The 27,912-nt window shown below is 38.2% G+C and overlaps 1 protein-coding gene across 2 annotated transcripts; it reads left to right on the forward strand.

The window, feature by feature from the left end:
• The first annotated feature begins 3,043 nt into the window (after positions 1 to 3,043).
• Positions 3,044 to 26,585, forward strand: LOC132175487 (protein ARABIDILLO 1). Of its 2 annotated transcripts, XM_059587454.1 has the most exons (13): positions 3,044 to 3,424; positions 3,581 to 5,106; positions 5,341 to 5,499; positions 5,584 to 5,664; positions 5,806 to 5,937; positions 11,777 to 11,904; positions 12,875 to 12,962; positions 18,341 to 18,435; positions 23,280 to 23,343; positions 23,458 to 23,633; positions 24,452 to 24,673; positions 25,722 to 25,806; positions 25,988 to 26,585. In XM_059587454.1, the coding sequence occupies exons 2-13, from the start codon at positions 3,763 to 3,765 to the stop codon at positions 26,162 to 26,164; spliced, it is 2,751 nt and encodes a 916-aa protein (XP_059443437.1). In that variant the 5' UTR covers positions 3,044 to 3,424; positions 3,581 to 3,762; the 3' UTR covers positions 26,165 to 26,585. The 2 variants fall into 2 exon arrangements, with proteins under 2 accessions (XP_059443437.1, XP_059443445.1); XM_059587462.1 differs by having other exon boundaries at positions 3,044 to 5,106.
• The last annotated feature ends 1,327 nt before the right edge of the window (positions 26,586 to 27,912 follow it).

The raw sequence follows: 27,912 nt of genomic DNA on the forward strand, positions 1-27,912 counted from the left end.
GGGAGTGGCTCGCTACCCCCCAATTGCGGCCAAATGGGATTGGCTCAGCCACCCCAAAATGACCCATAGGGTGGACGGAGCCACCCTTTTGTTTTTGTTTTTATTTTTTATTTTTGCTTAATTTTTTTAATGTGGGCATTTAGGTCTTTTCAATAATTTATGTCAAAGAAGACATAAATTATTAATGAGGTGGTTACATTTGAAATTTCAAAAACTTGGTTGGAGTACATTGTCAATTTTTAAAATATTTGAGGCAAAAAGAAAAAGTGGTACAACTTCGGGGAGATAAAATATATTTTTCCCAAAACAAAAAAAAAAAAAATCGGCTCATCAGACTTCTCATTTGAGCTTGTTCATTAGATAATCACACAAAATTAAGTTCAATCTTGAAGTTTGATTGCTTAACAAATGAAACTCGAACAAATCCAAATTCAATTTCGTAGACATTGAAGGTTAATCTTTTGTGTGGCTAATATGTTAAGTTAAATTACCATTTATCTAAAAGTCTCAAACTTAGAAGTGAATGGTGGAGACAAAGTGACCATTTCTGCTTTGATACCATGTTGACACTTATTTCAAAAGCGTGAATGGATAACAAATTGTTGATTTAATAATTTAATTAGTATTCTAATATGTATCAACTTTATAAAAAAAAAAAAAAAAATCAAAATCATATTATTTTTATTAAGACAAGAGTTACAAGAGTTAAAAAGACAATAATTATAAAAGCTCAATAGACAATAATTACAATAACTCAAGTGACAAGACTACAAATAGAGTCTTGTATACAATCAAATAATAAAGTGAAAAAAAACAAAGATGTAGCCAAGAAAATGTTTTAATATGTGGACGTAGGCCATATGTCGAACCAACTAAAATCTTTTTGTTTTTTATTTTCTTTCTCTATTTAGATTAATTATTAGTTCTAATAATTTCATTGTAGAAACTAATAAAATTGAAGTATAAGTGGATTAAGTGCCCGTTTGGTTTGCGGAATAAACCTCTGGAATAGAATGGTTATTCCTATGGAATAATCATTATTTTGTTTGGTAAATGTCTATTCCTAGGAATAGTTATTCCCATGAGAATCACTAATCCCTTCCACACAGGAATAGCTATTCCTGAAGGAATTGATAAACTTTTCCAAAAAACCTTTTTCTTTTTTTTTTTAATTTCTCTCCAACTTAAAAAATAAAAAATAAAAAATGAAAAACCTTGTGAGTGGCAGCTTCACCCCCAAAGGGTGGCACGACCACCCCTAGTTCCTGCTGTGGTCTTCTAGGGGTGGCGCAACCAGCCCTAGAGCCATCGGGGTGGCCTTGGTCACATTGGGGTGGCCGGCCCACCCACAAGGTTTTTCTTTTTTATTTTATTTTATTTTATTTGAGTTTTGAAAAAATTATAATTCATATGGGCTTTTTAGCAATTTTGGTTAAATTCCAATTATGAAATATGTGTTGCTACCAAACTAATAGCATGTTTGGTTTGCGGAATAGACCCTAGAATGGAATGACTATTCCTATGGAATAGTCATTCTTTTGTTTGCTAAGGTCTATTCCTATGAATGGTTATTCCCGTGGGAATCACTAATTCATTCAACACATGAATAACTATTACTCTAAAAAATGAGAGGAATAGTTATTCCTTGAGAAATAGAATACATTTTACATAAACACCCATATATATATATATATATTTTAAATTATTAAACTAAAAAAGAAGAAGGAAAAATATAGAATTTAAATTCGGTGGCCGACCACCGAATTGGGGTGATCGGCCACCCACATAAGAGGCGGGGGGTGGTGTGACCACCCCCATGGCATCTCGGAGTGGCTACGGCCACCCCCGCAGGTCGTCGGGGGTGGCTGCGGCTCCCCTTGTTGAATTTCGGGGGGTGGGCCCAATAGCAACGAGGGTGGTGCAACCACCTCCGGAACGCCTCGTGGGTCCATCATGAGGCGCTTTGGGGGTGGTGCGACCACCCTCTTTTGTGGGTGGCCGACCACTCACCTTTTTTTAAAGTTTTTTTTTTCCTAATAATAATAATAATAATGTGGGGGGGTTTTTAGTAATTTTGATTCAATTTCATTTAGACCATTTGTGTTGTTACCAAACTAAAGAATTAGAATAATTATTCCATTCAAACTTTTTCAATTCCCAGTAATACCTATTTCTTCTCCTAATTGAATACTCCTTCCACAAACTAAATGGGACCAGATAGAGTTTTCCTCTAAACTGGATTGGAGGAATTTCTTTCAAGCTAGTTTATAAAAGTGACATGTGTCCCTTGAATATGTGAAAAACATATGTATTTTTAATAGCAGGGATAACGTTGGAATAAATTTTATTAAAAACTCATGTACATCTCACATGTTATTAAAAAAATAGATATATATCACTTTTATAGATTATGTTGAAGAAAATTCCTCCCTTCCAGTTTGGAGGAAAACTCTATCCAATGGGGCCTAAAGAATTAAAATAATTATTTCATTCCAACCTCTTCTATTCCTAGTAATACATATTCATTTTCTTACTTGAACATCTATTCCACAAACCGAATGGGTCATAAGTAGTAAATTTTACTATTACTAATGTGGGTTAACAAAGATTAAAAAAAATTTCTTAACTAAAAATGATAGGAAATTAGTTTATTTTATCTACTCAATTAAGATCATAACCAAACTTGAATTCATTCTAAAGACTACTTAATTAAACTTGAATATAGAGTATAAACTTAAGTTAAGCTTGGATTTAACTCGATTTTGTAAATAACAAACTCGATAAAAATATTAAAAAAACTTGATAATAATATAAACTAAATTCAAACATTTCAATCTACTAATTTTCTTTGCGTGGCTTTGGTAAAGAAGAGAACAAAAAAAAGCAAGTTTTCATGCCAAAAAAAAAGAAAAAAAAGAAAGAAAATATTATATATATATATATATATATAAAAACCAAAAAAAAAAAAAAAAAAAACTGAAGACCATATCACATATTCACATATACAATCTTCAAAAAACGGCATCAAAAGAAAATATCACATATACAATCTTTAAAAAACCGTCAATAATGTACAATGGAGGTGAGAATAGATTGGTAATAATCCCTGATGAGGCTAGAGTTTGACACCACTCTCTCCCCCCTGGTGCACAACAACAAAAACCACAACAAACAAGGAAATATTGGGGAGGGGGGTAGACACATGCTATGAGGGTTTGGCTTTCTTCTCTGTCTTAATACCTACCTGAATTCTTCGCCCTCAGCTCTGTCTCCTCTCTCCCTCTCTATCTCTGTCTTTTTTCTCTCTCGCTCTCTCTCATCCATTGAAGCTTCTTCAATCTAATTCTGTAAGAGACATAATTTCGTGGAGAATCTTGAAGATTTTAAGGGTTTACCAGCGAACCCACGTAGCCTCAGCTCTCAGGTAGGATAAATAATTGTTGATTTTGCATCCTGTAATGAATTTTTGATTCCGGATTTTCTCGGATATTGGATATAGGTGGCCTTGCGTTTTATGTGTATTATGAATCCTTAATTGTGTGAGCTATATTTACAATTTCAATGCTTGTTTGAGTTTTAGGGTTTTTGAGGTGAAAGACTATTGCTTTCTGGGTGTTTTTGTGTTCCTTAAGTGGTTTTGGGAATTGGGTATCTGAGGACTGAGGGTAATGATATATGTTTTTGGGTCTGTATCAATTATAAGATTTGCGCAGATGAGGTTGAACAGTATTGGTATCTGGGTCTGTGTGAATTGATTGAGATATGAGTCGTAGGGTGCGGCGGAAGGTGGCGAGGAAGGGGAAGGTTGTTTTGCCAAGTTATCCTGAAGTAGAAGATGAAGTTTTGGTTTTCGGGAGAAAAGGGAATGTAGATTGGACTAACCTGCCTGATGATACAGTGATTCAGCTGTTTTCGTGTCTGAATTATCGTGACCGTGCAAGCTTATCATCAACCTGTAGTACATGGAGGGTTCTAGGAATGTCTCCTTGTTTGTGGAACTCTTTGGATCTTCGTGCACACAAATGTGATGTTTCCATGGCAGCTTCCCTTGCTTTTAGATGTGTGAATCTTCAGAAGCTTAGGTTTCGTGGTGCAGAGTCTGCTGATGCAGTAATACATCTTCAAGCTAGGAATTTGTGCGAAATAAGTGGCGATTATTGCAGGAAAATAACCGATGCGACTCTTTCTGTGATTGTGGCTCGACACGAGGCACTTGAAAGCCTCCAGCTTGGGCCAGATTTCTGTGAAAGGATCAGCAGTGATGCAATAAAAGCAATAGCGTTTTGTTGTTCTAAATTGAAAAGGCTTCGACTTTCAGGAATTAGGGATGTTCATGGTGATGCCATTAATGCCTTGGCTAAGCATTGTCCAAATTTGACTGATATTGGGTTTATAGACTGCCTCAATGTAGATGAGATGGCTTTGGGAAATGTAGTATCAGTTCGTTTCCTCTCAGTTTCTGGGACATCAAATATGAAGTGGGGTGTGGTTTCGGACTTCTGGCATAAGCTGCCTAAGTTGACTGGGTTAGACGTTTCAAGAACTGATATTGGTGCAGCTGCTGTGTCAAGATTGTTATCCTCATCAGACAGCTTGAAGGTTTTGTGTGCCTTGAATTGTCCAGTTATCGAAGAATATGCTAGTTTTCATGTCAATAAAAATAAAGGTAAACTGCTGCTTGCCCTTTTTACTGATATTTTCAAAGAAATAGCTTCGTTATTTGTCGATACAACGAACAAAGCGAAAAATGTGTTTTTGGATTGGAGGAACATAAAGAATAAGGACAAAAACTTGGATGAAATCATGAATTGGGTTGAGTGGATCCTATCCCATACACTTTTGCGCATTGCCGAGAGCATTCAACAGGGTTTGGATGATTTTTGGCTCAAACAAGGTGCAGCACTGCTGCTTAGTTTAATGGAGAGCTCACAAGAGGATGTTCAAGAGAGGGCAGCTACAGGACTTGCATCGTTTGTTGTCGTTGAAGATGAAAACGCCAACATAGATTGGGGAAGGGCTGATGCAGTTATGCGAGATGGTGGCATACGTCTCCTTCTAGACCTAGCAAAATCTTGGCGGGAAGGGCTTCAAGCAGAGGCTGCTAAGGTAAATTTATTTTTCCAATTATGAACCATCTGATTTTTAATAAGTTTAATTTATTTTTGGTCTAAAAAGATGGGCTGGGTAGATTTTGATAAGAGTACTTCCTACAATGGACATCATGCATTCATGGTCATTCTGCAATTATTTTCATTAGTTTACTACAGTGTGAGCTTGTAGGTGTAAATGTGGAATCAGGTTAACTTGTTTCCTTTTTATCTTGATATTTTTATTGTGTAGGCTATAGCAAACTTGTCTGTGAATAACAATGTCGCAAAAGCTGTTGCTGAAGAAGGAGGAATCAATATTCTTGCTGGTTTGGCGAGGTCCATGAATAGGCTGGTTGCTGAAGAAGCTGCTGGAGGATTATGGAATCTTTCTGTTGGAGAAGAGCACAAGGTTTGATGTTTTGGAATTTAGTCTCTCATTGTATGGCATAAACTCTAAATTTATAGCTCTGAATACATGAGAATTCCCTATTAGGGCGCCATCGCTAAAGCTGGTGGAGTAAAAGCATTAGTTGATCTTATATTCAAATGGGCTAATGGTGGTGATGCAGTCCTGGTATGTTCCCTTAATATCATGTATTCTTTTTGCTTAGCTACAAGCCTTTCATGCTTTTCTTGATTTTCACTTGCATACAATTGGAAGTTATTGTTGCATGATAATTAAGTTGTGGCTTGTTTTATGTTTATGTATTTTCAGGAACGTGCAGCTGGTGCATTGGCAAATTTGGCAGCTGATGACAAGTGTAGCACAGAGGTTGCAGTGGCAGGCGGTGTACATGCTTTAGTAATGCTTGCCCGTAGTTGCAAATCCGAGGGAGTGCAAGAGCAGGTATATTTTCATTGTTAAAATAGACCGTCTCAAATGAGCATATTGCCAATGTTGTAAGCATATGTATATATATATAAAAGCCGAATCACTCTCAGAAGTGTTTTAATATTGTGACATGTGGCGTGAACCTTTTTTTGTTTTAATGCTAAACTGGTTTTTAAGGCATAATTTGTGAATCGGTTTTTTAAGAGTGAATTGGTTTTTAAAGTAAAAACCAGTTCATTAAATTAGCGTAATTAATGGCATTTAATTATATTTGAAGAGTTTTTCATATATAAATTATTCAATAAATTAAGTATTATTAATATCAAAATCAAATAAGGAAACAAATAATACAAATCAAATCATGTTGAAATTTATATGGATTAAACTAATTAAAGTTAACGGCCTTATGATATATAGTAAAATTTTATGCGACTTTGATAGTTTTTTTTTTTTTTTTGACAACCTATAATGAAAAGTTCGATAGAGATGTGTTTAAAATTTGAAATTAAACTATAATAAAGAATCTCGCGCATATTTTTTTTCTACAACCAAAGTACTTTTTCGAATGTTCATAATTTTGAGTTTTATTTGTGTTGAAATCTAATAAGTATTAACCAACAATATTAGAGATTCTTTCTAATTTTATATTAATGTTTTGATCAAGCAAAATTCAAGTTTTCCTCTTGCAATTATGAAAAAGTAAATTTCATAATACTTATGAAAAGTACGATTATAATATTTTTTAATTTTATAATTAAATTGTAATGAAGAATCCCGCGCATTGCGCGGGTTATAAGCTAGTTTATATAACTTGCCAATCAAAGATCGGGATTCAAAGTGGCGTGCTTTCAAGATATCTGTTGGCTTATTATCAAAGATCAACATATTGAAATTTAGTAGCTTTTGGATTTCTTTTTCGGTTTTAAACATATAATTTAATTTTCAATTTTAGTAAGTGGAGTAATTAGGTAGCTTTTTTTGTGGCATGAGCTGGGTTATCAGATTGGACCCTACATTTTATGCTCAATGTGCTAACAACTCTCTATTATATAGATATGAATGGTTGAATTCTTAAGAAAAGAAATAGGACTTCAAATATGGTCAAGATTCATGATTGTGGTGGATTTTGGCTTTGAAACTCATTTTGTAAATGTTAAATTGACCGTTGTTTCCCTCCCTCTATTCTAAGAATGTGCCCCATGTTTATGATGGTGCTTGAAAACAGGCTGAGATTAAGATGTTAAAAAGTAAAAAGGATAGAAAACAACTATAAAAGGGAGACAAAGCCATTGGCGTTGGCGGAACACGACAGAAGTATGTGCTAGGGTTTCATTGTTATACCGAAAGGTTGAGAAGAAAGGAGTGGAATAGTTGTGCTTTTGAGCTGCTAAAGGTTTCAACTTTCTTTGGGGTGTCCTTCGGCGCTAGATGAAGAGGTGGAATAGGTGCGCTTTTCTAGCCAACATATGGCAGTGGTAACAGAGTAGCTCTTTTGGGGTTCCTTGTGGCCATGCATCGTTAAGCATGGTGGTGTGACCTTCGCGTCCATAGAGCTTGTTCTGGGGAAGAGATGGCTAAGAGTTCATATACAAAGGTATTGGTTGGGTCGGGGAAGTGCGACAATCACTAGCAAGACTATTGCGGTTAACCATGATGCTACATGATTGATGGTATGATGAGCTAACTATTGGGGAAGGACTGGGGAGGTATGTACTGTTTACGCTAAAGGTGGTTGTCAGACAACTTGCGTGGTAGAAGGGAAGAACCGCTCAATGGGTGACACAAGAGACAAATGTGTCTATCATGATTTGCGAGCCCAATTGGCACGCCTGAGAGAAGAGTTAGACTAGGTTCTTGAGTGTATGGATGTGGGCTTGGGTCTTACTGGGTTAGGGTTTAATGTTAGCCCAATAGGGGAAGGTGCGGTGGGCTGAAGCCTAGCCCTAGTTTTGCAGGCCTCATTTGGTTCTTTGAAACTCAAACCTTTGCTATTGGGTCAAAAAAAAGGTGCGACAGGGTCAAACCCGCCCCTAAGTGGAGGGTGAAATCATGGGACTAGTTTCTGCTAACTTGGGGTTGGGCTTGAGTACTAGTGTGGGCTGTGTGGGTGCAAGCCCGAGCTCTATTTGGGATGATGGTCTTCCGAGTGAGTCACCGGTGGGTTTTGTAGCTGCCGTCATTCAATTGAGAGATGAGGGGAATGGGATTTCAGGGGATGATAGTGTCATTTATGTTGTCAATGGCGTTTTGTCTGTGGTCTTGTCGAAGGATGCTTGACCGCAACCTCTTGTTTAATCCCCAAGCTTAGATTTCACTGGCGGTTAGGTAGCTACGATTGTTTTCAATTATGAGCCTCTGGTCATGGGTTTTGATGATGAATCTTCCAATTTGGAAAGTTTATCAGGTTTGGGCAAGACTTTAGATTCGGGCGTAGATTCTATCATCGACGATAAACTATTGGGTTTGGTTGGTTTGGCGACAGAAAAGGAGACTTTAGCATCAGATCCAATTAATGCACATAGTATGGGCCTTTGTGTTGATGAGGTAATCCCAAAATCTTATGAGTGGGTAGTGGTGGTAAAAGGGGGGGAAAGGGATCTTGTTGGGCTTGGATTTGTCTCCTTTGTCATCACTTTTTGGGCAATTGGGGGGGTGTTAAAGTACAAGACAAATTAGAGGCAGAAGTGGACTCTACAACTACTAATCCTTAGAGAACTACAATTTTTTAATGATACGGCAACCACCGAGAACTACATTTCACAGTGATCTCAATCTTCAGAAGATAGTTAGAAGAGATAAGAACAGAAAGAAAGCTCGACTTCTATCCTAATGTTGTCGTAGTGTTCGATCACGTTATTATCACTATGATAATCGTGATTCTAGGTAGTAGATATCAATTGTAACTCTATTGTAAATCTTGTCTATATATATTTTGATAAGAAATCTTGTCTATATATATATATATATATATATATATATATGGAAACCACACAATGTGGTAAGTGAGTGGAATCAATTTACACTACAATTTAAGTGTCTTATGTGTGTGTGTGGTGGGTGGGGGGGGAGTGGTGGACTTGATGTGGCTAAGGAGATAGGTGACTTGAATTAGGGTAAGGAGAGTGATTTGGTTCCCAAGGAGGGAGATGAATAGTTTTTTGGGTGTTAAAGATTCTGCCACTTTGGCGGGGCTTGATGTGTGTTGTATAGAAGGGAATAGTCAGCCATGTTTGGAATTGGTTTTATGCTCTCGGGGGAACGCATCGTTTGTGAGCCTTTGAATTGTTGTCCACCTTGTGTGAATGACAATCTTGAGTGTTCAGGGCCAATGGCTTCAAGATTTGAGGTCTCTAAGGTTAAATTCTGGCATGGTTTGTGGTGTAGAAATATGGCCCTTAAAAAATCCTTTCTATATTTAGATGGTATTACTTGCGCAAAGGATGCTTTTGTTGTAGCTAATGTGAAACTTTCTAGTGGTTTCATTTAGTCAAATGTAAACTTTTCTAGAGCGGCTCATGATTGGAAGGTGGATATCTTTTCCTCATTTTTCAGGGTGTTGTATTTACAGGAGGGTGAGAACAAGCTGTAGTGGGTCCCCTCCAAAAGAGGGTTGTTTGAGCCTTTTGGAATGTTTTCCTCAGTTGATGTAGGCTGTCTTGGGTTATGCATAAATGAGTAGTCGACTTGTATGCTTTTTGGTGGATTGTTGGCAACACTTAGAGTGTTGTTGCGTGGAATATGGTGCCTTCGTGGCTTTTGTGGTGTCTATGGAGGGAAATGAACAACAAAAGTTTTCAGGACTGTGAGAGGACTTTGGAGGAGATTAAGTCTTTATTCTTCAATGCCCTGTATCTTTGGACAACTGTTTTTGTTTTTCTTTGGTGATTAGTTATTATGATTTTCATGTTCTTTTTGCTCATACTAGTTAGGTGGTTTCTATTGTATACTTTTTGTATGCATTTAATGATATCTCGATTACTTATAAAAAAATGCATTGCTTGTTCTTATGCTTCGAAGCAGTCTTAAGTTTGAGGATGAATCTGGCTAAATCAAAGTTGGTCCCCTGTTGGCAATGGCAATAATGTTGAAGGTCTTACTAGCATTTTGTGTTGCAGGATCTTTTTTTTTTCCTATGAAATACCTAGGTCTTCCGTTGGGAGCTTTGTTTAAGGCCAATTCTATTTGGGATGGCATTATTGAGGAGATAGAGCACTGGAAGAGGTTGTATTTGTCAAAGGGTTGGAGGGTTACCATGATTAAAAGTATCTTATCTAATTTGTGTACGTCATGTCTTTCCCCCCCCCCCCCAGTTGGTGTTGCCAATCGCATAGAGAAGTTGTAATGAGAGTTTTTGTGGGGTGGCATTGGTGATGAGTTCAAATTCCTCTTGGGTAGTTGGCTTAAGCTTTGCTCTCCGATCTTCGAAAGAGGTTTGGGAGTTTGAAATTCAATTGTGATGAATATAGTGCTTTGGGGAAGTGGCTATTATGCTATTCATGAGAGAGAGGCCCTCTAGAGGGTGGTAGTGGATTCTAAATATGGAAACTTGTGGGGTGGGTGGTGTTTAATTGAGGTTCATGTGTCATATGAGATGGGGTTATGAAAAAATATTAAGTGGTTCTGGGTGGATTTTTCTAATCACACTAGATTTGAGGTGGGTGATGATTCCTAAATTAGATTTTGGCATGACGTGTGGTACGGTGATCAGGCCCTGAAAGTAGCTTTTTTGGACTTGTTCAACATGCCCATTTTAAGGATGCTTTCGTGGCAAATTATTTGGAGTTTTCTAATGACTCATTAGTGGTATGTTAACTTTATCATATTGGTTCAAGACTAGGAGGAGGATCTCTTTACCTCATTCTTCAATTTGTTTGCACTTTAGATTGAGACGGGGAGGTGAAAACTTAGGTACCTTCCAAGGGAGGGTTATTCGATGTTAGATCATTCTACAATGTCCTTAGTCTCCATGATAGTACTCCTTTCCCTTGAAGAAGTATTTGGCGGAATAAGGTTTCTATTAGAATGGCATTCTTTGCTTGGTTGACCACTTTAGGGTAAATCCTCACCATGGATAACCTAAGAAAACGAAGTGGTTGATTGGTGTTGTATGTGTAAGAAGAGTGGGGAGTTAGTGGATCACCTTTTACTCCATTGTGAGATTGCTAGTGCTCTATGGAATACGATCTTCAGTTGTGTAGGGTTAACTTGGGTTAGGCCTAGATGGGTAGACATTTTTGCATGCTGGAGAGGGCAATTTGGTAGTCATTAAAACGCTGCAGTGTAGAAGATGGTTCTGTCCTGCCTAATGTGGCGTCTGTGAAAGGAAACAAATAATCAGAATTTTGAAGACTGGAAGCAGACAATGGTGGAATTAAAGGCGTTTTCTTCAAGACACTTTATTATCAGGCGGCTGCCTTTGACTTTAATATTTCTAACTTTCATGCTTTTCTTGATATTTTTTCTTCTTTGGGTAGGTGTTTCTCTTGTATACTTTAAAAGTACTTGGGTTGCGCTTTTTAATGAATTTGCGATTACGTACCAAAAAATATAGTGAGAGAGAGCCAGTGATTTATGCCTCGCTTGGCTAAAATGGTATGATTATAACATCTTAAAATTGATGTAGTCATTGATATCCGATTTCATGTTTCAAATGGTTCTGTAATATTATCTGGCACAATGGGTTTTCTACAGGGAGTTCCCATTGCTCTCTCTCTCCCCCCCACACCCACACCCACACCCACACCCACACCCCACACACACACACATCTAATTTAAAATGTATACTTCATTTCTCTATTTGTGTCTGCATGTGGCTTTGTTCCAAACTAATTTGGTGCACTCCTTGTATATGCAGGCTGCTCGTGCCTTAGCTAATTTGGCTGCTCATGGAGATAGCAACAGTAACAATGCTGCTGTTGGACAAGAGGCAGGTGCTCTTGAAGCACTTGTTCAGCTTACACGATCTCCTCACGAAGGTGTCAGGTAATTAACAATTTCTTCTGAATTTATATTTCCTATTTAATCTTCATTATAGCTAATAGATTCACTGATCCATGGCTTCTAACTTACATAATATTGTCATTTTTTTAATCATCTTCCAACTATTTTCATTCTTTTTGATAAATGCATTTTTGTATAAACACTGAGTGGCAGGCTCCTCACCCTGGTGGGGCACCCCAAAAGAAGAAATAGGGGAAACAAAGAACTCCCCAGACTGCATTTTGTAACTGTTTAGATATGTCTATTTGATGGGCATGTTTCTTACCCTCGAAAAGTTTCATGTTGGTGTTTGATTGTAATAATGCTTCAGGCTTTATTTTACATATGGAAGGCTTCTCGGGTAATACTAAGTATATTTCTAGCAGTTATAACTTATCTGTCTGCTTATTTTGTAATGGTTGTCTTTGAAGCTAGTGCCTTTTTTCATTTATTTATTTTGAGAAAATGATTACTAATGCAAAATGGAGTCTTGAATCTACTATTATTCATTTAACATTTTACAACTTTAACAGTAATATCCACTGTAGCTTCCTTACTATGGATTTTGGGTTATTTTTACCCTTTCAGCCACTCAAAAGATGCCGTCGCTGTGGAAATCCCCCAAGGGCAGGGGGTTTTGTGACATTTCTGACTAAATAATTTGGAACTTATCAATGCTGTCAATGTTGACTCGCAACTACTGTCTACATACCAATCTTCTTCAAATTATATTTTGTAGACTTATTGAGGCATTTATGGGAGAAATTCATTCTTTTTCCTTGGTCACTCTAATTGGAACTTTTGTACTTTATGAGACCAATGTTTTTTTAAACTCGTGAATCTGAACTTCTGTTTCTGCAAGCAGGATTAAAATATTCCCTTGTTGTTTTATCTTAAATGAGCCTCTTTTATATCATTATAGCGTTGTTTGTTTATCAGTTTTATCTGATCACTGTATCTGCTTATCAAATAGGCAAGAAGCTGCTGGTGCATTGTGGAATTTATCGTTTGATGACAGAAATCGAGAAGCAATTGCAGCTGCTGGTGGTGTAGAGGCTTTGGTATGAAATTTACCTTTTTGAGCCCAAACCATTTTAGTTGTTTGATCCTACATTGAATTTTGCATAACATCCTATAATAAGAAGTGCTTCAAGAGGAAGTATTTGTGAGATATGCTGTTCGATGCCTATTTAGAAAGTGCCTTCTTAATTGACTAGTGCACACCAAGTCCACCTAAACGAAACGACCCTTTTGTCCCGTAGCATCCAAATTTTCTCTCTTCTCTCTCCTACCCTTTCTTTCCCGGAGGTGGGGCGCGGAGGTGCGTTACTCCTCCTCTCGTTTGTCCCCTGTCGTTTAGCTGGGGCTCCTCGCGTGACGTTTGTATGGGTCTGTCAAGAAGTTGGTCTGTGGAATCCAAAGACTTAGAGATGTTGGTGAAGGATGGCTCTACTGGCTTGAAAATCCAAGAGAGATGTAGAGGCTTGCTGTGGTCCGTCTGTCTGAGCAACCAAGAAGCAGTTTGGCTATTGGATATTTTCGATGAGCTGGTGGCAGCGAAGGACTCAAGGGTTTTCAAGGATCAGGCCAAGCCTGGCTTTCCCTGTGTTCTAGCGCAACATTGTTTCAACAGACATGGTGGTTTCCTGGTTATAGAAGAATACGATGGTAGGGAAAGGTGTGGGTCAGTTTTGATTCCGAGTGGAAATTATCAGCTTTATTTGCTGACATTATTGCCAGCAATGCTCATCGGGGCATGGCTTCTGGCTCAACGGTGGGAAAGAAAGGCACGAGAGAGTTGAATAACCTGTTTAGCTCCATCAATTACGAAGCTCATAGTGCTAGTACTTCTCGGGTTCGAAACAAGGGGAGGGCTCAAAGAGTTATTTAATGAAGCCATAATTGTTATCGTGGAACGTTAGAGGGTTAAACGTTGGTGACAAGCGGTTGAGGGTTAGGAATCTTCCAAGGCAATGGAAGGCTGATATCATTTGTTTGCAAGAAACTAAACTGGATTTTATTTCCAGCAGTGTCATTTCTAGTTTGTGGGGTTGCCTTCATGCCGATTGGTGTTATGTCCCTTCCATAGGGGCTTCAGGTGGCATTTTATTGATGTGGGATACGAGATTCGTGGAGAAGATCAAGGTTTATACAGGGGAGTATGTTGCAGCCTGTTCTTTCAGGAGTGTAGATGACTTTGCTTGGGCTTTTGCAGGGGTCTACAGCCCCAATCTTTATAATGAGAGAAGTTCTCTCTGGGAGGAGTTGGTTGGTCTGATTAGTTGGTGGGATTTGCCTTGGTACATTGGTGGCGATTTCAATGTTGCCCGTTTTCCTAGTGAAAGATCGACAGAGCCCATCTTTGTTCCACGATGTTAGAGTTTTTGGACTTTATTTCAGAGCAGAGATCGATGGATCTTCCTCTAGCTGGGGGATCATTCACATGGTCCTACAATACCTCTTGGTCCAGAATTGACCGTTTCATTATGTTGCTGGATTGGGAAGCCAAGTATCTTGATTTGCTTAAGAGAAGGGTCTCTAGAGTATGCTTCGATCATTTCCCCATTCTTCTTGATTGTGATTGCTTCCAAGGGGGCTAAAGACCTTTCAAGTTTGAGAATATGTGGCTGAAAACTAATGGTTTTGTGGATCAAGTGAGGCTTTGGTGGTTGTCCTATCACTTTAGAGGCATCCCTAGTTTTATCTTAGCCCAAAACCTGAAAGCTCTAAAGGTAGACATTAAAAGGTGGAACAAGCAAGTGTTTGGTAATGTGGAGTTGCTTAACAGAGTGAGATTTGAAGAGCTAAGTGCTTTCGATAATATGGAGGGTGAAAGAAGCTTAAACAATGAAGAGAGGGCGAGAAAAAGCCTTCTAACCAGCGAGCTGGAAAATTCTATCTTGCAATAGGAGATTAGCTGGAGACAAAAGTCTAGGGTTCTCTGGCTGAAAGAGGGTGTTAAATGCACTCATTTTTTTCACCGAGTTGCCAACTCGAATAGGAGATTCAATTCCATAGAGTCCCTATCGGTTAGCGGCTCTATTTCGGGGATCATGCTATCTAGTTCTATGAGACTCTGTTTTCAAAACACCATAGTTGGAGGCGCAGGTTGGATGACCTTCCTTTTGATCTGTTGGACACTGAGGATGCCTCTCGTCTTGAGCTTCCTTTTGAGGAACAAGAGGTATTAGAGGTGGTAAAGAGTGTGAATAGAGACAGGCTCCTGGTCTGAACGAGTTTTCTATGGCCTTCTTCTAAGATTGCTGGGATGTGATCCAAACAGATATTATGAGGGTATTTTCAGACTTCCACGCTCGTGGTTAGTTTGAGAAAAGTTGTAATGCCACCTTTATTGCTCTAATTCCAAAGAAGCCCGGAGCTTCGCATCTCAAGGATTTCCATCCTATGAGCCTTGTAAGCGGGGTTTACAAGATCATAGCCAAAGTTCTTTCCAATAGAATGAGAAGGGTGTTGGAGAAGATCATCTCAAAGCCTCAGAACGCCTTTGTTAAGGGAAGACAAATATTGGATTCTGTTCTAATTGCTAATGAATGCCTGGATAGCCATATCAAGGCTGGCGATCCAAGGGTGCTTTGTAAGTTGGATATGGAGAAAGCCTATGATCACATCAATTGGAAGTTCTTATTGTATTTGTTGAAAAGAAGCGGTTTCATGGAGAAATGGTGCTCTTGAATAGCGCATTGTATTTTGTTGGCGCGCTTTTCCATTTTGGTTAATGGTTCTTCGTCTGGCTTTTTCAGCAGTTCTTGTGGGGTGAGACACGGAGAACCTCTGTCTTCTTTTCTATTTGTTATTGTCATCGAAGCTTTAAACAGAATGATCACAACCACTATTGACAATGGCCTTCTCTCAGGTTTCTCTGTGGGATCTAGATCTTCCAAGACGACTACTATTTCTCATTTGTTGTTTGTAGATGATACTTTGGTCTTCTGCGGGGCCAACACCGAACATATTAGTTCCCTACGTGCGTTACTAGTATGCTTTGAAGCTGTTTCTGGGTTGAAGGTGAACATGGCCAAGTCGATCCTTGTTCTTGTGGGAAATGTGGATGACTTGGTTGAGCTGGCTGGCATTCTAGGTTGCGAGACATCCTCTCTTCCTTTGAAGTACCTTGGTCTTCCTTTAGGGGCTTGCTTCAAGGCTAAGTCCATTTAGGACGACATTGTGGAAAAGATCGAGCGTCGGTTGGCTAGTTGGAAAAGAATGTACTTGTCCAAGGGTGGTAGAGTTACCTTATTAAAATCACTCTCTCCAACTTACCTACTTATTTCTTCTCTCTTTCCCATTCCAGCTTCTGTGGCAAATCGGATTGAGAAGCTTCATTGAGATTTCCTATAGGGTGGAGTAGGTAATGAATTTAAATATCACTTGGTTAGTTGCCCCAAAATTTGTTCTCCTATTTCCGAAGGAGGTCTTGGAATTCAGAGTTTGCGGTTGTTCAATCAAGCCCTATTAGGGAAATGGTTGTGGCTCAAACATTGTTCCATTGGACCGAAGCTTGTAGTGTGCTTAAGATTTCCACCATGTCTCAATTTTTATCTTTATGTTCATCTTTTTGCCTTTAGTGGGGCATTTCTTTGTATATTTCCCGTGTACTAGGGTTGTGCTCCTCTGTGCTTTTCAATGAATCACTTATTTATCAAAAAAAAAAAAAATAGTTGTGGCGTTATGTGAATGAGAGCGAGGCTTGGTGGAAAGCTATTGTAGATGCCAAATTTGATTGTGATTGGGGCGAGTGACGCTCCTCTAATCCTTCAAGATTGCATGGGGTGGGGCTTTGTAAGTACATTAGAAGGGGGTGGAGGCTTTTTTCGAGTCATACCAGATTTGATCCAGGTGATGGGTCTAAGATCAAATTTTGGGATGATGTGTGGTGTGGCGAGGTATGTCTCAACGAAGCATTTCCAGTGTTATATATAACATCACTAGTGCGAAGGATGCACATGTCGCTGTTAACATGGATTATTCGAGTGGCTCCCTTTAGTCCAATGTCAGCATTATTTCTTTGGCATACGATTGGGAAGTGGATGTTCTAGCCTCCTTTTATTCTGTCTTGTACTCCTTTAGGGGGGAATAGAGTAGGGGTGGACAAGCTTTGGTGGATTCTGTCTCGCAAAGGGGAATTCAATGTTAGATCCTTTTACCAAATTCTAGTTCACAAAGATAACCCTCCTTTCCCTTGGAAGAGTATTTGGCTGACCAAGCCCCCCTTCAAAAGTGGCTTTCTTTGCCTGGTCGGCAGCCCTAGGAAAGATTCTCATCATGGACAATCTTAGGATTAGACATTTGATCGTGGTCAACAGGTGCTGCATGTGTAAAATGAACGGGGAGTCTGTCGATCATCTCCTCCTCAACTGCGAGACCGCCAGTGCCTTACGGAACGCAATTTTCAGTCGTTTTGGTCTTTCTCCTAATAGTGTGGTAGAGTTGTTCGCCTGCTGGTTGTCAGGGGGTCGCTCTCGGAGCGCGATAGTGTGGAAGATGGTTCCTCTTTGCCTTATGTGGAGCCTTTGGAGGGAAATAAATGACAAAATCTTCAATGTCCTAGAGAGGACTTTAGAGGAACTCTTTTCCTCTTTTTTTTTTTTTTCTTTTTCTCTATCTTTACTTGGAAAGCTCTACTTATTTAGCTCCTCTAGGTATTAGCTTTTCCGACGTTCTTACCCTCTTTTCTCTTTCTAGTTAGGCGTTCTCTTATATATTTCCTATGTACTAGGGTTCTACCCCTCTATGCTTTTTCGTATATACAACATTACTTATTAAAAAAAATTTGACTAGTGCTTTCAGTAATATAGGGAAAAAAGCGTGAAGCCCTTCACCTGAAATAAGTAGTTTCTTATTGATTAATTTACTAATCGATTGCTTTTGACTGGAAGTATCATTTCTGTGAAAATCATGCATAATAAAAGGTACATGAGCTATAGGCTCCTGTTTGCTGAAGTTGACATGTAAGAAGTATGGAATTGTTAGGTATACTCCTTATCAAATTTGATAAAAAAAAAGTTGCTTTTACATGGAATATGTTTTCTTAATTTTGTGATGTTTCATCTTTATAATATTCACACACACACAAACATACAAAAACACAACACATGCATGCACGCATTATGTACTTAAGCTCACTCACTCTGTTAATTAATATTCTTTTTATAAGTAACTGATAATTAATATGTTTCTCCCAACTTATGTGAGAAGTGTTGATTTCACGTTGAAGATATCTTTTACCTACATAATCTTTCGGAACGATTTGAGTGAGTTCTTTGTTAAAGTGTCCTGCAGGTAAGCTGCAATGGTTATAATCTATTTATAGCGTGATGAGTTTTCTTAAATTTAAATCATCAAAATTGCAAAATAATTGTCAGTAATTTTCTGCTATAAAGTTTCACTGCATCTTGAAGATTTGTTCTCGATAATTTAGGTTGCTCTTGCACAATCTTGTTCAAATGCTTCCCCGGGTCTTCAGGAGAGGGCTGCCGGTGCTCTCTGGGGATTGTCAGTGTCAGAAGCCAATAGGTATGTGAAGAACTTTTTCCTATAATTGTTGTCTCATTTCTGTCAATACAGATGTGATTCCTAGACAAGCTTTTGATGCATCTAAGATTATATGTTCTGTTTGATCCACCTAAGAATTATGCTAATGCAAACTGACAAAGCAATTGTTGCACAACTAACGACAATCTTATGAGGGAGCACGGACATTTATCAATAAAAAAATTAATCAAATGGAAAGAGGGAAAGGTATACAAAACACAACTGTGAAGAGGAAAAGATTTTGATCAAATGCAATACTGCTTGTTTGCAATAGCCACATTGTCTGAATTAACGTACAAAATACAACTGTAAACGCCTGAAAGAAATTATAAAGCCCAATCCTGCTCAGTGCCTTGATATTTTTTATTTCCCTCTTTTTTAGTCCGAAGAGAGGGGCATAGTGCCTTGTTTGAATGAGCTTTGACTGTTATGACGATATCCTTGATACATCATATCATTACCTCTGCTGGAAAAATTGATGCGACCTACAGCTGTTAGTAGGGGTGATCAGCGGGCCAGTTATAACCGGCCCACCTGCAAGCATCTGCCCACCCGTAAGAGGGTGATGGGCGGATTTTTCCCCCATTACTCAAGCGGACCAAATCAATCTTTAAAATCCACCCAAAACAAGCGGATAGCGGTTTTAAGATATGCGGGGGCGGATAATACCTGCTTGCCCACCGTGCCTATTCGTTTTCCCAACACTCCCATTTTTCTTCTTCCAAGGTTTTTCATGTTTTCCCACACCGACTTTCTTCACTCCACACTCACGCCTCCTCCTTTCTCTCATTATTCAAATGCACCATACTTCTTTTCTTCGAGTCACACACTGCCCAAAGTTATACGCTACCCAAACCAACATCTGCGCTGATTGAGATTCTGCCACAACCCTTTCTCAGGAGGAGAGAGAGACCTAAGATTTGAGATTCTATCACAGCCCATTGTCAGGAAGCATGGCCTTCTTGGCCTCCATGATCTTGTTAAAGGCGCCGGTGGATGACATGGTAGTGGATACGCGTTAGCAGAGGACATTACGTTAGTCTCACTTTCTCTCTCCACATTCTTTGTTTATTTCTTTATTGTTTGTTGAGATTTGTTAGGCTTTGTTTGACCCTCTGTTTGGTTGCCGAGAAAATGGAGGAAAATAAAAAAAGGGTCAAACAAACGGAATTGCAAAAAAATACACATTCGCTGGGGGCAGATACGGCTGTATTCTGCCCCTGTGAATGGGCAGGCAGTTCCTGAAACCGCTCCCCGCTAGGGGGAAGATGCGGGGGCAGGGCAGGTGGAAATCTGCCTGTAGGGGGCGTGCTCAACCTAGCCGTTAGTGGCTTGGATACAAATCAATCAGATTGAGTTTTGATAGGGTGTTTGAATTCATTATATCAAAATCCAACTTGGATATAGTACATCATATCCAATTAAGTGGCAACCAATCAAAAAATTGTTTCGCTTATTTTTCAGTGCATGCAAATTCATCAAAAAAAAAAAAAAAAAAATCAGTGCAAGCAAGGATGTGTTTACTCTAATATATTATTGAAAGACTGATTGGGTAGCACATCCTTGTGTCAGGAAAAAAACCTGTATGTTTTTCTTAATATTGTTATTAGAACAACAAGAAGTGGTATGTTTTATTCTTTTAGTTAAAAACCGATGGTGCAATGGTAGTCAATGCGTGAGAGTGCATCCCGATGTGATTGTCATCGAATTTGTTGCAGTTTGTCTTTTGGTTCCATTATAGCATTAGAGATGGTGAAGGGTAATGCAAGTTATTATTATGCTGAAATGATAATGTTTGAGCTAGCATTCTAAGAGAGGCTTTTGAGTTTGCGCATCACTGAGAAGAGCAGAGGAGTCTCTGGAACTGTGGTTTTGGGCAAGTCTACCGTGGTTTGTTTGTTGGTAACTGTGGAGGAGGTGGTAAAAGGGGAGAATTTGAAGGAATTTTACAGGACTGTTAAGGGTGGGAAGTAGGGCGTATTTTGTGCAGAGGTGTAGGAATAGTTATGGGCAGTACCTCGCACTGGCGGAATGTATGAATGGGAAGAAACACTACGTCAGTGTATGATTGCTGAGTTCCTTAAACATGCTTTCAGTGTCTTCTGATTTGATATCTTGCAGCTTGTTGATAAAGGCATCATGTGGAAAAATGGAAAATTGGCCACGCTGGAAACATAGATGGATTGCATATCCCTTTTCCCAATGGAGTGACTGGTCTCCGAATAAAATAACTAGTCTTTTTGGTATTAGAAATAGTCATCAAGGCTATATCAATTTTATATAACTTTAGTTATTGTGGCTTTCAAGTTGAGTGACTGCTTTGTCTTAGCTTTCTTGTGTTATGGGTAGGGTTGTGTTCGAGCCAAGCTGAGCCGAGTTTTAGCTGCCGGACTCAGCTCAAATACATAACTTGGAAGCTTGAACTCGGCTTGAGCTTGAGCCGTGTTTTCAAGTTATGCTCGAATTTGGCTTGTTAGGCTCAAACTCGGCTAGCTTAACAAGCCGAGCCTCCAATGGAGCTCGAGTGACTCGAGCTTGATTGGAGTTTTGTAATATTTTTTACTTAAAAAAATTATTTATTAAAACATCAAAAAACTGTTATTCATGGAGAGCATGTCATTTAATAAACAAGCTAGCGCTCTCTTTTTGTTTTAAAAGATGCGGTGGCTTCCCTTTTTATAGAGCTATTCTTGTGGGATTCCACCATTTCCTTCCCATGTGAGACTTGAATGAAAAGGCATCTTCTCCTTTTATGGGCGAGAACCTTCAAGCCTGAGTTTTGAGGTCAGTCAATGGCAGATTTCGTCCATCTCTGCAGGTACTGTGTAGTGTTAGTCCATTTCGTCTTTCCACCGTTCAGATTAATGCTGGGAATTTGGATGAGAATGGTGTGTACAATGGCCAATCCACTTACAAAAGAGATATAAAAAAGTTGAAACTAAAGCTCACAACTCCAGCTCCTTATCCCCTCCCAAGCCCAAACCCAATTCAATGCCTCTCTCTTCCAATTCCCTCCCTTACAGTCCCTCAAGATCTCCACTCCATTCTTCCATGGATCCACTCCTCTCTTCCTCTCCAAATGCACTTCCTCTCTCATCCCACCATTCCCACAATCCCATACCTTCCTCCCTCCCATGAGAGCCATGAAATCAATGCAGGGTAAAATCGTTTGTGCCACCAATGACAAGATTGTGGCTGTGGAAGCCTGAAGTACAAGAGGTGGCTGAGGAAGAAGAAGAATCACCTGGCTCATGACCCAGATGACCAGTTCAAGGTTGGTGACTTTGTGCAATTGGAGAAAAGCAGACCCATTAGCAAGACTAAGACTTTTATAACTGTGCCGCTACAGAGTAAGAATTCGAAGAAAAAAGCAGCTGCAGGAGATGTGCCAAAGAACTTGTGCTTAACTTTAAGTGATATTGTTCGCAATTTTTGTCATTTGATGGGTATCTTAGTGATTGAATTGATGTCTTTGCTTCAAATCTATGTAATTTTATGTTGATTGGTAATGGGTTCGATACATATCCCATACTTATTACTTAGTAACTAATATACATGCTTATATATATTAATAAGCATGTATATTTAAATATACGAGCAAGCTAACGATTCGAGTTGAAGGAGTTGAGTCAAGCTTATACGAGCTAAGCCAAGTTTATTCGAGTATGTCTCGTTTAATATTCGAGCAGATTATTGTGTTTGTGAATGGGTCATTTATTATTCGAACCGAGACCAAATCGACTTTAACCAAGCCAAGCCGAGTTCACGAGCAGCTGGGCTTATTTAACACCCCTAGTTATGGGACTTTCAATCGTACTACAATATTTTTCTTTCCGAAGTATTGTCATATTCATCATAGGGCAGGATGCAATTTACTGTGCCTGTATATCGTAAATGACTCACATTATTTTATCTTATGTATGAATAAGATTATTCGGATTTGGAAAACATTCTGATATTCTCTTCTCATCACTGATGTATTGTTAGTCTGGTTGTATTTTGATACTCTTATGAATACTTTTTTTTTACTTTTATTAAAAAAAAAAGAAAGAAAAGAATATTCCAGAATTCCTTTTAGGGAAGGATTTAATTTATTCTTCGTTATATGTTATATTGGCTTTGTCAAGAGTTTTGCAGCAAGAAGATTAGAGGGAGAAGAGGAGGCTGATTCAATATTATTCAGCTTATCCTTAACCTAATACAAACATCCTAATATATAGGATTAGGGAAATATCATAATGACCAAACTACCCTCAAACCCTAATGACTTTTCACCCTAATACCTCTTCTAATGCTCCCCCCCCAAGCTGGATCATATAAATCATATCAATTAAGCTTGGAAGAAACAAGCAAACAAAAAAACCACCGAGCGCCACTGCACAAGGCACAACGACAACCAACTACCGTGAAAACGCATAGTAAAGGATTTCTTTTTTCTTTTTTGTTTTTCACTGGAGATCACCAAAACTTTTTTTTTTTTTAAGAGTATGTTAAAGTATGTTGTTGTTTTTTTTTTTTTTTAGGTTACTGGCACTGCCCGTGTAGGCTTAACCCACACAGGCGGTGCTGCCACAAACGAGAGAAAACCAAACAAGAGGATTAGCCAAGAATCAAAACACACTTTGATACTATGTCAAGAGTTTTGCAGCAAGAAGATTAGAGGGAGAAGAGGAGGCTGATTCAATATTATTCAGCTTATCCTTAACCTAATACAAACATCCCAATATATAGGATTAGGGAAATATCACAATGACCAAACTACCCTCCAACCCTAGTAACTCTTCTAACAGACTCTAATGCCATGTATCTTCCTTTGTATTTGTCAGTGTTGCTATTGGTCGTGAAGGAGGTGTAGCACCTCTAATTGCATTGGCACGCTCCGAAGCTGAGGCAAGCATTTCCTCTTCTTAATGATCAATGTCCCTACCAAAATTTTTTATTTTCAATATCTGCTTTAAGAATAATTATGGCATAAGTTTTGCTTAATCTATATTTTCCCTTCAGGATGTCCACGAAACAGCTGCGGGAGCTCTTTGGAATCTTGCTTTTAATCCTGGTAATGCTCTCCATATAGTGGAGCAAGGGGGAGTTTCTGCCTTAGTTCATCTTTGTAAGACATCAGTATCAAAAATGGCACGCTTCATGGCTGCATTAGCATTGGCATACATGTTTGATGGGAGGTAATAATATTTGCTGTGACAGACATAATTATGCTCGCAATACTCGTTCTTTGTTTTTGTCAGGTTTACATTTCTGATGTTTTGCTTCTTTATTTAATAATAATGCCGTCTCTCCTATGTTATCAAAAAATAATAATAATAATAATAATAATAATAATAATAATAATGCCATCTCTATTTTTTTTTTTTGGGGGACTTTTTACTTAATTTTTCTTTCCAAATTTTTTCCATGTGTTATGGCCTATTTCCCGATTGGAAAACAAAGCTTGGCTACAAAACTGCAATTTATCCATATAAAGCTAATTTAAACTACCAATGCACAGATAACTATACCATCAATGTCGGGGGACCAATTTATTTATTTTTTTGCTCTTTGTATTATTGTTATTTCTTTTCATTTACTTTTTATATGGATATTGGAGTTTTTGAGGGATATAGTAACAAAAGGTGTGTACAAAAACTAAACTAATTGTTACTCTTTTCAGTATATATAGAAGAGGCCTGAGCTCGGTGGAATACCATGGCATTAATTAAAAAAAAAAAAATCTTTCAGAAGGAGAGCCATGAGAAGCTTTTTGCTTCATATAATTCTCTATTAACTCCTATGAGATATCTTGTTATTAGAATTAAAACAATTTTTCTTTTGTCTTAAAACCTGCAGTACTTTCCACCTTAATTCCCCAAAAATAAGGGTTAACAAGAGATTAAAGTATCTCCATTAATGGTTTGTGGATTAATCTTCATGTGAGTTATCTGAACTTGTTTTGGAAGAATTAACTTGGGTTTATATGAATTCAATTCTGTTCTACTCTCTGCAGAATGGATGAATTTGCTCTGATAGGGACTTCATCAGAAAGCGTTTCAAAGAGTGTGAGTTTAGATGGGGCTAGAAGGATGGCTTTGAAACACATCGAAGCCTTTGTCCTGACGTTTTCTGATCCACAAGCATTTGCTGCTGCTGCTGCATCATCAGCACCTGCATCATTGTCGCACGTAACAGAAGCAGCTCGTATTCAAGAAGCAGGGCATCTGAGATGCAGGTTTCCCTTCTCTCTATCAACTCATGTTCTTTCTGGCTACTCATATACATTTATACCAGTTCAACTCTAAACCCTTTCATTATGTTGTTAACCATTTCTTATTTCTGCAGAGTCATTTTCTGTCTTGAATTTGATTAGTTGTTATTCTCTTTGCTGTAGTAGTCATTTTGTTGTTACCTGTAAGGAAACTAGCTGTAATTGTTTAAATAACATGTAAGACAATTGAAAATACTACCTTATTTGTTATACAAATCTCAGCTATATAACTCACCCCTGAAAATCGGCTTGCAAGAGTGTGCTCAAGAGCTTATTTATACATGGTTAAGATTGTACGTAAGCCATGTGAAACACTTAGATCATAACATACTACCATGCTCTGTAGCAGGTGTCTTTGGCCACCCACTTTATCAACATTGACCCAGTGGTAACCGTTTTTCTTTTGGTTGTTCTACTCATTTTATGATGACAACTTAATATGCCACAGGTCACCTCCTCCATAATCGACCACAAAACTGTAGCCATTTAGATCTCACTCAGCGGGCACAAAGGTCTCATCCTATTCTCGATGTGGTGTTTGGTCTTTTATGCCCCCTGAGAACTGACTTCTTGAGTATAACTCATCATTGAAAACTAGCTTGCAAGTTGAGGGTGCCCAAGAGCTTATATACACATAGTTAAGATTGTATTTAAGCCATATGAAAAACTTAAGATTGTAACAATTTACTCCTATATTGGTAGAGTTTTTAGGTGCTTCCTACTTTAAATGATCTTTGAAACTTCCGTTGGTTGATACTAGTGTATGGACCATTTTTTTGTCCTTATTTCTATAACCTCCAGCAGGAAGGTCATTTATATTGTGAACAAAAATTACTTTATGTTAAAGTCAATGTGCTGTGCTGAATCTCTCTCTCTCTCAGTGTGGGGGAGTTGATCTTTTGGTTGGGGAAAAGGGGGGAGGGTGATGCCATATACTTGTGTTTATGTTTTTCAAGTTCATAATGTTTCCTTTCTTCATCTGATTTTTGTACCTTGTTTTCATATTCCTTAGTGGAGCTGAAATTGGGAGATTTGTTGCCATGTTAAGAAACCCATCATCTACACTCAAGGCATGTGCTGCGTTTGCTCTTCTGCAGGTAATTGTACATCTCTCCTCCCTACCCCCACACCCGCGCACCCCCCCCAGCCCGCGGGGGGGCTCATTGTGTGTGGCAGTACCCATCCATCATCTTTTGGGTTAATTATTTTCACTAAAATTTGATAGACACTGTTAAACTTATTGGTGGAAACTCCACATATATCATATTTTAACTGCAGTTTACTATCCCCGGTGGCCGGCATGCTGTGCACCATGCGAGCCTTATGCAGAATGCAGGAGCAGCACGCGTTCTGCGTGCTGCAGCTGCGGCAGCAACTGCCCCTCTCGAAGCCAAAATATTTGCAAAAATTGTACTTCGCAACCTTGAACGCCACCACATGGAACCATCACTTTAAAATACTAATTCAGCTTTAAAGACACAATCTTTGGGCTGCCAATTCCATATCAAGTTATGGAGGTTCCATTCATAGACTGCAGAACAAGCAACACCAGAACACATTCTGCTCTCTGTTAAGCTCTATGTAAAAGAACCAATTGTACTGTAGAAATGCGTTTTTATTTTTAATTTTTTTTTTCTTCTTCCTTTCAGCCCCCATTCTTAGGCATTTAAAGCTGGTTTATCTAGGTTTCAATGATTTTTCCTTCTTTTTTTTTTTTTTTTTTTTCTTGTAACAAATCTTCACATATATTAAAGGTACTCTAGGCGGGGGGAGGATTGATGTAACTTGTAAGAACCATTACCTTGTCATTTTTGTCTGCATTTGTTGTGACAAAACCGTCTTTATAATCATATTATATAAAGGCTGCTTTTAGACTTGTAAACGCTTTGGCTCATTATACATACCAATTTGGTGGAAAATTGATTGCATTAATGCTTATTGTTTAACTCAACTCAACTCAACTATTATCACATCATATATATATATATATATATATATATATATAAGCCGAGTTTTGGCTTAGAGAGTGCTTAGAATTATGACACGTGTCATAAATCCATGTTTTTTTGTGAGTAAACCGGCCATCGTAGATAGTGCATAGAATTGCGACACGTGGCATTTAAGAGAGTGAACAAGTTTTGGGCATTTAAAACGGAGGTGTTTTATTTGTAATGTATTTAATTGTCTAAATGAAGAAAAAAAAATTGACTAAATGAAGAAAATAAAAGATTCCCAAATTCTCTATCTCTCTCTCTCTCTCTTTATTTAATTTTCTTTTTATCTTTTCTTGATTTCTGTTTATATATCAATGTGACAATTAAAACGTAGAGATTTTATTTGTAATATATTTAATTGTCTTAATGAAAAAAACAAAATGTTCCTAAATTTTCTCTCTCTCTCTCTATTTTTCTTTTTATCTTCTATTGCTTTCTGTTTATATCCTCAATGTGAGACAATTAAAACGTAGGGGGAATGCATTTAATTGATGTCTTAATGAAAAAAAAAAAAAAAACAAAATTCTCTTCTTTTTTTTTGAAAAAATTTCAGTCTCATTGAAAAAGGATCACGAGCGTAACACTCTTACATCACAGAGCAAAAAGCTATGAAAAATCATAGCCGAAGTTACGAGGTTACAAATCATAGATGCTTACATAAAAATCAAATATTCAAAACCTATATATGACATTAATATCTGCTAACCTATGACTACTTTTCAGTTGTAACACCAGATCTGTTCTAAATAAACTCAACTCAATGCATAGGTAGCTCATCTTCCTCGCTCTGAAAACAAATCACACCCACAATCCAAAGGTCTGTACAATCATTATTCAAACAAAAATACAAACAACAAAAAACAGAGAAAACTCAGCTCCAGCAGCCATAAAAGCATAAATCTACTCCGGAGAAGAGTAGATCTACTCCTCATCAACGAAAAACACTCGGAAAACTACATTTTCCTCGTAAATCACTCACGAGAGCAGATCTAAAGAGAAAACTATTATTCAAAATAAGCAAAACAAGCAAAACAAGCAACACAACCAACAAATCAGCAGTGACCGAAGTGGAGGAGATGATGGGCATTGGCCAGCGTTGGCATGTGGTGGAGTGGATGGAGGAGAAGGGAGGCGCAGCACCTTGGAGAGCGGGCGGTAGTGGCCGAAGTTGCTAATTTCTAGCTAAAAAACACCTACAAAAACAAGGAA

The sequence above is a fragment of the Corylus avellana genome, chromosome ca1 (assembly GCF_901000735.1).
Source record: "Corylus avellana chromosome ca1, CavTom2PMs-1.0".
NCBI lineage: Eukaryota > Viridiplantae > Streptophyta > Magnoliopsida > Fagales > Betulaceae > Corylus > Corylus avellana.

What these genes read in the sequence shown, in the direction of transcription:
- LOC132175487 (XM_059587462.1), top strand. Translation starts at nt 3,763, where the DNA reads ATGAGTCGTAGGGTGCGGCGGAAGGTGGCGAGGAAGGGGAAGGTTGTT. An exon ending in TGGCACGCTCCGAAGCTGAG is followed by an intron (nt 23,344 to 23,457) that starts GCAAGCATTTCC and finishes TTTTCCCTTCAG; the next exon opens with GATGTCCACGAAACAGCTGC. An exon ending in CTGCGTTTGCTCTTCTGCAG is followed by an intron (nt 25,807 to 25,987) that starts GTAATTGTACAT and finishes TTTTAACTGCAG; the next exon opens with TTTACTATCCCCGGTGGCCG.